The sequence below is a fragment of the Vespa crabro genome, chromosome 17 (assembly GCF_910589235.1).
Source record: "Vespa crabro chromosome 17, iyVesCrab1.2, whole genome shotgun sequence".
Lineage (NCBI taxonomy): Eukaryota > Metazoa > Arthropoda > Insecta > Hymenoptera > Vespidae > Vespa > Vespa crabro.
This window is the reverse complement of record NC_060971.1, coordinates 4,346,693-4,358,325: the sequence shown is the minus strand read 5'-3', so window position 1 is coordinate 4,358,325 and position 11,633 is coordinate 4,346,693. Positions and strand designations below refer to the sequence as shown.

The window sequence follows — 11,633 nt, the reverse complement described above, 5'->3', positions numbered from 1 at the left end:
AGTATTAGTATTAGTAATAGTAGTAGTAGTAGTAGTAGTAGTTGTTGTTGTAGTAGTCAGACTCCATTGTCGTTCGTTTCCTCGCGGTATTAGCCATGGAGTCAGTGAGGCAGTCTCTCCTTCCTTCGTCGAGAGAACAGCCAAGGAGATTAATTAGGGACGATGTTTTAGCGGCAAAAATCGGAGAGTAGCAAGAAGAAGATGCAGGAGGAAGAAGCAAGAGAGATAGAGAGAAAGAAAGAGAGAGAGAGAGAGAGAGAGATAAAGAGAAAGAGAGAGAGGGAGAGAGAGAGAACGAAAGAGAGAAAAGGAAAAAAACAGTGGGCAGTTAGAGTCGCGCTAACTAACCAGCAGCGCCACGAGACGATACAACTCTCCTCCGTCTTCTCGTCCTCTCGGGAACCTCGTCACCCTCGATCGCAAGAACGTGCTACAAATTAAGGCCAGATCGCTCGAAACCATCTCGGATATTCGGAGTGGACTTGTACTCCGCTCTTTCTACTATCTTTGGCACGCATACGTATATACTTTTCCTTTCTATTTATCTATCTATTTATCTGCCTATTTCTATCTCTATCTCTATCTCCTTCTTTCTCTCTCTCTCTCTCTCTCTCTCTCTCTCTCTCTCTTTCAAAGTTCTATGAATATATACTTGTTAATTTTAATGGATAGTTAAATATAGTCGGTCATAATAATTTCGATAGGAATGGTTGTACACATAAATTGAACTAACGTATGATCTAAACGCAATTTGCCTTAGCTTATTTCGAATTCGATTATCGTCGTTCCAACAGGTGGGTAGGTTGAATATTACGAAAGCAGCTCACAGCATTGCATTCGTTGTAAGCTAGTGGAATTAAAATTGACTCTGAATGAGTCGTATTAGTTAGAAATAAGAAAATCCAAGGTATAAGAAGGAAAGGAATACGAAGATGATGAAGAAGAAGAAGATGAAGAAGAAGAAGAAAAAGATGAAGGGATCCTTCTTGCTCTATAAGGCAGGAAGCATTCGCCGGTGCTTTTATCGATCGATTTGCCGTGTCGATCGGCAGCTAAGGCGCTAATGGGTCAGTCAGTTCGTACACGAGTAGACGACTCGTCGACTCGAAAGCAACGAGCCGTGGAAGAGGATCGAGCGTGCGAAAAATCTTGAAACGGCAGCTTTTGCTCTATTCCCTCTTCCTCCTTTTCCCTGTTTCTCCTTCTCCTCCTCTTCCTCCTCTTCCTCCTCTTCCTTCTTTCAATAGAATCGATATGAGAATCGAAGTGGTTCGAGTCGTTAATTTAATCAGAAAAAGACGCTACGTCATCTATATCTTGCTCTTTTCCTTTTTTTTCTTTCTTCTTTTTTTTTTTCTGTAAGTACCTAACTAATTATGTAGATTCGATCGAATTCGTTCTCTCGTTAAGTACTATGATAGCGTACAATCAATAATAATTAGATGGTTGATCGATTTCGCTCAGGTAAAATATTTTCATTATTATTATCATTATTATTATTATTATTATTATTTTTTTTTTTTTTCAATTATTATTAATAATTATATTCCTATAAGAATTTATTTCCAATTAAAGTTTCACATACTTCATCATCTTTCTCGACACTCTCCAACATTCACATGGGAAGTGGTGCGCGAAATATAAAAGGACGCGTTATGTGAATCGTTTATGTTATCTCTTGGTCGCGCCTAGGAATAATAAATAGAGATAGACGAAGGTGGCGGAGATAGGAGCTCGGTGTCCGCGTGTCTAGCCCACGCAGAGATTATCTCGAGGAATTATGAGTGACCATTTAAGCTTTCAGATTATATAAAAGCGACGTGTCACCGACCGGCAAACCGATCGACGTCGTTCGTCCATGAAATATATGGCCTTTCTCGGGTTTTTTTTTGCTTTCCCCCTTTTCTCTTTCTCTCTCTTTCTTTTTCTTTTTTACGCACGTTTTTACAAAAAAGAGAAAAAAAAGAAACAAAAAAGGAAACAAAAATCGCTTTCTAAAGAAAATGAAAAATGATCGGAATCCATGGAACAATAGAGAGAGAAAAAGAGAGAGAGAGAGAGAGAGAAACGAAGAATCTCGGTTTAAGAATTTGATAGATGAAACTTCAAGCGAAGAAGGCGAAGTAAATTTTTTTCTAATCGAAACGCACCTATTTAGCGCCTGAATGAGGCAATTACCTTGTGGAATCTCGCGTGCCATTCGCGCTTTTTAACCCGGCATGAAGTCATTGCGGTATGTTTTTCGAGGTCGGAAGAACGGAAAGGGCGGAGTACGGAGAGAGTTGGGGGATGGTAGAGGGGTTATGGGGGGTGGGAGGTAGGGAGAAAAATGTGAGATGTCTCTTTGATGACGCAATGAACTAAAAAAGGGGATACCTTTCAACTCGTTTGTAATTATCGTTAATAACGAAACAATGAATTAATATTATCAAGGAAAAATATTTATTGTAAATGTTTTATTCGAATTATCGATTGATATAATTGAATTAATTATATATAATTATTTTCTCTTTTCTTTTGTTTCAGATGCCATGGGTAAGTTAGGATATAGGATCTGGTGGCCTATGGGTTCATGGATGGATATTATGATTCATACTGTCTAATTCCAATTGCACTTACTTATACTCTATTATCGCAACTTTGTTGGTAAGTCCGATAGTCCATTTCAACGCGCGTACGCGTCAAGGAAATCTGTACAACGAGAGCGTATGTACAGTTAATGATCGTAATTAACGGTGCGGTTCGTTACACTTGTCCTCTCGCGCGGAGTATTCGCCGCCGCCGCCGCCGCCGTCCGGTTGCCCGGTCGCCCGTAGAAAACTCGTTGGACGAAGGAACGATTTAATCGACACGCTCGAATGTCCGAGCGTTCGCGTGCGTGTTATGTGTACGAGCAAGCGAGCGAGCGAGCGAACGAGCGAACGAGCGAACGAGCGAACGCGCGCTCGAGATCAACGATATTTACTCCCGGGTGTGAGTACATACACGCCTTCATAGAACAGAGTGAACGCATACTTTGCAGTGGTTCTCTCTGGATGGCTATCGACAAATTTCATTTCCGTTTGAAGTAAACGTGCCGGACATTCCTTCTTCTCTCTCTCTCTCTCTCTCTCTCTCTCTCTCTGTTTTATTCGTTTATTTTTCCTTTTTGTTCTTTCTTTCTTTCTTTGTTTCTTTCTTTCTTTTTCATCATCCTCGTTTACTTTTTGTACGTAGGCAAAAGGAAAAGCAAAAGAGGATGAGGGAAGAAATGAAAGAGAAAGAGAGAGAGAGAGAGAGAGAGAGAGAGAGAGAGAGAGAGAGAGAGAGAGAGAGAGATTGTAAATAATGTAAACAAAATGAAAGATTTCAATGTTCCCAGATAACACTAAGGTGCATATTTCTAGATACGATACGTACATACGTACCTATATATATATATATATATATATATATATATATATATATATATATATATGTATATATGTATGTATGTAGGTATGGAAAAATCCTTGAATAATAAATGTAAGTACAATGTTCTGTATAGGGACATTCGCGATTTAAATCGACGATAAGATCGATGTTACGAGATTTCCAACGTCGCAAAGTTAATAGTTTCTCTTAACGTATCTACGATCTCGAAAGCCGGTAATCGCACGGAAAGAGATAATCGTATAATCGGTTGGTAATTATAGCAATAGTCGATCGGTCGGTCGGTCGGTCGGTCGGTTGGTTGGATGGTTGGTCGTACGGTTGGTCGTACGGTTGGTCGTATATGATTGGTCGGTCGCTCGATCGGTCGGTCGGTTGGTTAGTTAGTTGGTGATTTAACCAGGCATTGAATTGTTTCTTCTCGTTGCACGTTCTCAACTATTTTAACGACAAAGACCAACGTTGTTCGCACAAACGACCGAACGATTCTGAGATTTTCTCGAACGAAGACACAACCGAGCTCTTACTCTTTCGTTTCTTCTCTCGGTTAGATATTACTCGTTCGACTTTAATCGAGTTAATTAAATCGCGTGAAAGATCTTGACGGGTATCATTCCTATTTAAAGGAACGATTTGATTTTTTCTTTTTTCCTTTTCTTCTGTCTCTTTTTTTTTCTTCATCTTCTGCTTCTTCTTTTCTTTTCTTTTCTTTTTTTTTTTTTGTTTTCTTCCTTTATCCTCTTTTAAGTAGTTCGACGAGGCTGAAGTGAAATATTTTAATTTTTTTAAAGATAAAGATAGAAAATTTAATAATAATAAATGAGGTACGAAATATGAAAGATGTGATAACGATAACAATATCCGAGGGAAAACGTCTCGTTTATTCTCGCAATGGATTCCAACGAAGCCTACGTGAAATCGTTAACGATGCGATTAGTAGGTATATAAACGGTAGGAGACCCGTATAGATCGCCCGTATAAATATGCATGTATATACATATGCATGTATATGTATTATATTAGTTTGCACCGCGGTGCGAGGCGAATGTTGCGAGTATACTCCCCGCTGTGGCTAATCTCGCAGGATACGAAACGTGGAATTAAATCTACGCAACGGGTACGTTCGCGTGGGAGGCTGGTTCGTCCATTTTTACTGAATCTCTAATCTCTAATCTTTAGAAAATCTATGATAGTTAACGAGTTTGCCCGGAGTTATTTTCTATATTGGAATCGATTAAAATCGACATTGAGACAATTTCAGATAAGAGATGAAACGCAATTGTTAATCGTTATTTTAATAAATTGCATCAACCTTCGATTTTTTTTTTCTTCCTTTTTAAGATCATCGATCGAATTAAATCTTTCTCTCTCTCTCTCTCTCTACCTCTATCTCTATCTATATTTCTATCTCTCTCGCTCGTTCTCTTTCTTGTACATAATGTTTACCATTGTGTATCCCCCTTTCCTTTTCTCTCGGGGCAACCAATACGTGCGAATAGTAGTTCTACTCTCCTTCGTTCAAAATACGTTTGCCATGTGGCGCGTCCGACGTTGGTTGCCGTTTAAACCTAATTACCGGTCACAGCGCTCGGTATTCATTAACGCCTGGAGCGCGAGTGTCGCTTATGGTCAGCATTCTCCTAGGATTCGAAGGAACCTCCATCCTCTTCCTCCTCCTCATTCTCCTTTTTCTCATACTACGAAAACCATTCCCTTCACTAACACTGTTCCGTTCTCCTAAAATTCTCTCTTATGGTAATATCGTACAAGTGGTTCCTTCCTAAATGAGAAAGAAAGAAAAAAAAAAAATATATATATATATATATATATATATTTTACAACGTAAAATGTATGGTGTTGTTTCATTAAAAATATAAGACCTACCAATATCTAAAGTGTTGTGTATCTACTATATATATATATATAAAAAAAAAAAAAAAAGAAAAAGAAAAAGAAAAACAAAAACAAAAATGAAAAGAACAAGGACGAATTACGAAACGTGTATTTAGATTGATCTGGGTCTTGGCTAAAGAGGAAAGGATTTTTCGAAAGGACCACCGCAGATAAGATAAACATGGGTGTTTATCCCGAAAAAGGGTGTCATTTCCGTCGCTCATTTTACGATCCTTCCCATGAAGAACTTTCTTGACACTTCTTTGCACTACCCTCCGCGCGGGACTAGCAAAGAACGCATTACGAGCGTGCACGTTTAACTCGGTAATTAGAATGCAAATGCCGTGCGATCGCGGTCTCAATAATTTTCAATGATTACATTGTGAGTACGTACAAATTAACGCCTTGCACACGAAGCAACAGGATAAAGGAGAAACTTTTCTCGCTTTACGATCACGATTTTTTCTTCTCCTTTTTTTCTTTTTTCTTTTTCTTTCTTTCTTTCTTTTTTTTCCTTTTTTCTTTTCTTTTTTACACTCGCGTTTAATGCCAAACGTTTACGATAAAGATAAACGAAATATTTAATGCCAGAAGAGAACTATATCATTAAGAGTCCCTTCTTAATTGGATTAATTAGTCGATAACCGCGAATTTTTTTCTCTCATTTAATTATCTTCCCTAACATTTCTAACATTTTGCGAGATAGGACAAAGTTTTGTAATTTCAAAATTGACTTGGAAATATTTATAGATATATCCATTGATTATATATATCCATTGATTTAATAGATACCATTCTGTTTCGGAGAAGTAAACACCGGGAATATCGTTTGAAATTTTTTTGCTAAAAAAAGAAAAGCCTATAATGACAACGACAATGACGACGGACTACGAGGAAGAGGATCAAGATGCGTTTCTCGCTGGATCGTGCAATAATTAGAATGCAAATTCGTCGTGTCTCGACGTGTACGTATAAACAGGCTAGCAGTGGCTCGTGTTGCACCCTTTTCTATATACATCGTTCGGCAAACGCATCGGCCACAGCAAGTTCTCTCTGTCTCTCTCTCTCTCTCTCTCTTACTCTCTCTATCTATCTCTGTCTATCTTTCTCTTTCTCTCTCTCTCTTCTTCTTTCTTCGTCGATGGCCGGATGGTCGGGGGCCGTCTTTAATGCGTTTTCGGTCCTGGAAGCAGTAAAAGCGACGCCTTTTATAGCTCGTTATTCCGCGAACCGATGGGAACGAACGGACTGCCACTGCGACTTCTCTACGATAGCTTCTTCTATTCTCATTTTCTTCAATCTGTTTTTTTCTTTTCTTTCCTTTCCTTCTTTTTACTGTTTTTTTTTTTCTTTTTTTCTTTCTTTTCTTTTTTCTTTTTTTTTTTATTTATTTCCTTTTTTTTCATTTCGTTGAGTTAATCCTCGTTCGATTCTCTATACTTTATTTCACGATTCTAATTGAATCGTAATCCTTGTCAAAACAAGAATCGGTGATTAAATCTAGAAGGAAGATAAAGAAGAAGAAGAGAGAGAGAGAGAGAGAGAAATTCTCGTTATCTTCGTTGAACAAAGTTGCACGCGTTGCGGTCGTCCGGACAAATAGATTACGTGCTCGAAGGGATGCTTTTCGCGGCGTGGGTGGGGGTGGGGAAGGGTAGGGTAAGAAGGGTAGAGACTCTTGAAGCTGTTCACACGTGCTACGCACGTACGCGTTCGTTCGAGCAGAAGCAGTCCTTCCACGCTTCTCTATCTCTCCCTCAACCTTGCCCCCCCTTTTACGAAAGAAGCGTCTTCTCCATTTCTCCCTTACCCATCTCTCCTTTTCGACTCTCGAAAAAATTGCAACGCGTTAGCTCGAAATCCTCTAGCCATACCATTATTAAATCTACGTTCGTATTAGATCGCAGGGTGCCGGCGCGATTCGAGTCGAGTTGAGTCGAGTTGAGTCGAGTCGAGTCGAGTCGAGTCGAGTAGAATAGAGTAGAGAATAGAATAGAGTAGAATCAAGTCGAGTCGAGTCGAGCAAAGCAAAGGGGGCCTTCGTAATGGACAGGAGTGGAAAGCATTAATATTCTCCTCTCGTGAGGACCATCGAAACGCGACGGGACGCGCGGATCGACGAGAGATTCGCGTATTACCGATGTTAACTCGATTCCACGGGCTCTACTTCTTTTAACCAACGATTGTATCGTCCTCTCTGAGATATTACGTTCCTATTAGAAATTATTAGGATACACGTAATACGTTTAAACGTCGTTCGTAGGATATAACAAAAGTGAAATAAAAAATGAATAAAAATTATGATATTGATATATTTAGATTAGGATTGTTTCATTGGGTTTTAGCGAATTAGACGAATGAATCGTCGCCATTGGATTTCAATAAAAATTTCTTAACTCGTTGTTCGATCATCCGTTCGAAAGTTGACCGAAAATTCTTCCCACGATGGACCGCTTTACAGCATCCCCTTTGGGGTTCTTTCCTTCTTTCTATCTCTCTCTCTCTCTCTCTCTCTCTCTCTCTCTCTATCTATCTATCTATCTATCTCTATCTCTCTCTCGACGCGTCATCGCGAAAAAGCCAAAATGATCTTGACTAAAATCGTCCGCTAAAGTGCTATCGCTTGCAATCCTGAACGCAAGGGAGGATCCGAAAAAGCGCGAGCCTCTGATCTCACCGCGTGAGAGGATCTCCAGTTGTTTATCTACTTATTATGTCAGTCCGAGCTAATTGGACATATTTGAGGATCTGCCGGATGCTCGCACGTATCCTACTATAAGAGATATCCTCTATTCTCTCTCTCTCTCTCTCTCTCTCTCTCTCTCTCTCTATCTCTCTCTGAGTGGCATTCGCGAATAGCCGCGCTTACAAGGGTATAATATCCGAGCGAAGAGCGAGACCGCTAGCAAGAAAAGTCGCATAACTTTCGCCGATCATGACTCCCCGGTCGCCATCCGTCTTTAGGAAACTATCCTCGCCATTGGAATCGTTCCGCTACGTTTTAAACTCATTTTTATTTCTTTCTTGATTTCCCCCACTCCACCTATCCATCTCCCCACTCGCCTTCGCTACACTCTACCCCATCCCTTTCACCTGCCCCTCCCCCGCGCCCTTTTAGTTCTACACATTTCTTTTCATCCTACGTTCGTTTACATCGTACGCCTCGTACGATAAACTCGAGCGAGATAGCGAGAAGACACACCTTAGAAAAATGCATCGCTGCTTCATTCGTTAGGATGACTTGTATCATTTGCAGCGGAAGCACAATGTTATCTCTTTCTCTCTCTCTCTCTCTCTCTCTCTCTCTCTCTCTCTCTATCTATCTCTATCTCTGTCTCTTTTTTTTTCTCTTTCTCTTTCTTCTTGCTATCGGAAACTATCTGATTGGATCGATCGATTTTTTTTCCCTGTTATGGTTAAGAAAAGGAAAGAGTAGAAGAATAAGAAGAATAAGAAGAAGAAGAAGAAGAAAGAAAAAAAAAAGATAAAATATACTCTTGGAAAGAATTTTTGCAGGTGGATCCTGGCTCTCGAAAGTTAACAGAGAACTCGGTATTCGTCGTGAAAACGGCATTTTTCTTCTTCGTTTCATGGCACGTACTTATTTACGTGAAACATGCTATGGACCACGTAGAAAAGGATGGACAGAGAGAGAGAGAGAGAGAGAGAGAGAGAGAGAGAGAGAGAGAGAGAAAGAGAGAGAATGAGAATGGCTTCTTGGCCGCGCACATATACCTACGTATGCCTGTGTGAACGTGTGTGCATATCCCAGGGCAGATCCGTACGAAAGTGCCGAGCGGGCAGCACCGAATACCAAACGAAAGGACTATCCACCCTGCGGATGATGGTGGCGCGTCATACATAAGGTATGACCATCGTCCGGCCAAAGGCCGCGAAAGAGATAGACGGAGAGAAAGAGAGAAGGAATATTTATTACGCTGGTGCCTGCTTTCTATAAGTATAAAAAAAATATATGTATGTATAGATACACACACGCGCGCGCGCACACAAACACACGTATCTATGTATGTGTGTATGTATGTATGTATGTATGTATGTATGTATGTATGTGTATGTACATGTATACAAAGAAATGCGCGGGTGGAGTGGAGATAAGAGATGAAGCGAACTTATCGAATCAATATAACGTTGCATCGGCACGCTGCATGGTCCACCTGTCCCTTGAGAGAGAGAGAGAGAGAGAGAGAGAGAGAGAGAGAGAGAGAGAGAGAGAGAGAGAGAGAGAGTAGAACGAACGATTTTCTCGAGTGCTGATCAAAGGGAGAGCCCGCCACCCGTATATTCGACTCGCGTAATATTTCATGAGGCGATTCCCTTTGTCGACGGGGCTTCGCGCGAGGAATAACCAATGGTTTTGGGTTCGGTACAACGTTTAGGGCATTTATTGCGAGCAAGAATCGCTGCCAGGACATATCTCTTTCTCTCTTTGCCCGATGTTAACTCTCGATCGATCGGACCTTTGGTAATTAATAATATAATCTAGATGACTTGCGTGTCGGAATATAAACGAACTGTAATAATCGACTCTCGGCGTTACCTTGGCGAATTTTTTCAAGCATGGAAATAACTCGCAATATCGTCTCTCTATCTCTCTCTCTCTCTTTGACTGTGCAACATAATTATATCTTATGGTAAATCGTTCAACATCGGAGAATACAAGCATCAACATTATGATCATTATCATAGTTGTCGTCGTCGTCGTCGTCGTCGTCATCGTCGTCATCGTCATCGTCATCGTTCGCAATGATGACGATGACGATGTCCTTGTAAGGTCGCTCAGCTTTCGATGTCCGGCCAAGGTCAAGCCCCGCGACAAATTCAAATTCCGACGAGGATCGAAGTTTAATGAATCGATTAAGGAGACAACGTGCCTCGCGCGCTTAATCTTTCGTCGTACGTCAACTGTGTGTACTCCTCATGTATTTCTCCCCGTAATTCTTCTTCGAGAAAATGTTTCAAAATTAACATGAAAATCTAAAATTATGCAGAACATAAATTTTAGATCTCTTTAGTACTTACCAGTTCCGATCGGTAGTAAAAAGGCCGATGAACGAGATAAAGAGAAAGAAAGAAAGTTTAAAGATTCGTGGAAGAGGAGAGGGGAGAGGAAAGGCCGTCCAGTGGACAGGATCGATAATCTTCGGTGATCCATCTCGATTCAGCCGAAGCTTTCTCGATCCACGGTCACGCCCAGGGTAGATCCTGTTGGCTGGCCGGCGTCAACGCGACGTTCGTAAATTCACGGCGGACAAACTGGCAAGAATAGTTCGCATAATTTCTCAAGGCCTACCAGTTTTGACGGCGTCGAGCAAGTTATCTTGGCACAATCTCTTTGCTCCTTCTTTCCTCTTCGTTCTTTTCTCTTTTAACGCTACGCTCGAAAGTAAAAAAAAAAAAAGAAAGAAAAAAAAGAACGAAAAAAAAGAAAGAAAAAAAGGGAAGAAAAAAGAGAAGAAAAAAGAAAGAGAGAGAGAGAGAAAACGAAGAAGAAGAGAAAAAGAAAAAAAAAACAGTGACATATTTTAAGATATAAATATTTTACAGTTCGTACGGAATTTTTCATTGTAAATAATCTTGATCGATACAAATGGGTATCATTATTATGATATATATTAAAGAATAATTTCTTTATATATAGGTAAGTAGATACTAACATTATTCAATGATAGAATTAAAAAAAAAAAGTCTTGATAAACGTTTGTTAGTTTCCTCCACCCCCCCCCCCCCGTATCTACGTTAATTAGCGAGTTCCTCGAACCTCTTATTAATCCACGTCTTATCCGTCTCTATATCTCGTAACTCGTGTATATATCCTTGGGAGAATATATTTGCAAGATGTCTCATTACGTCAGCTAAATAGACAAAGACGGAGACTTAGAGAGAACGATCGATTATGTAGATAGATACGTCAAACGGTTACTAGTATGTTCGCTGCTACGATACGCCCGCATAATCGTCGATCGAAATTACGATAACGCGGAAAAATTGGAAGGAAAGTCGTCTTCGAGTGCTGGTAGGTAGAACTGGGAGAGAAACTCAAACGCCCGCATTTAATGTTTCATACGTTATAATCGGCATAGTGTTCCAGATGCTTCTCGATTATAAACAAGTCGTGCCCATGCGAAATTGGTATAAACGACGTTATAATGATTATAATTTGTCGGTAAAAAAATAAATAAAATTTCTTTTTTTATCCTTCGACGAATACGAAAGAAAAATGTCTTTTGTTCGTTTCCAATGTTCGATTTTACAATTGAAATGATAAACAAGTGAATAATCATCGTTTGCATTAATCAATTGCGATTTGT

At 40.0% G+C, this 11,633-nt stretch overlaps 1 protein-coding gene across 3 annotated transcripts in view; it reads left to right on the top strand.

Moving 5' to 3' along the window:
* The window catches only part of LOC124429990 (homeobox protein homothorax), a 371,378-nt gene that overhangs the window by 163,142 nt on the left and 196,603 nt on the right, over positions 1–11,633 (top strand). For all 3 annotated transcript variants that reach the window (XM_046975959.1, XM_046975958.1, XM_046975957.1), the window contains exon 8: positions 2,527–2,535. In XM_046975959.1, the coding sequence (XP_046831915.1) occupies positions 2,527–2,535 (9 nt within the window). The remainder of the gene's footprint in view (positions 1–2,526; positions 2,536–11,633) is intronic.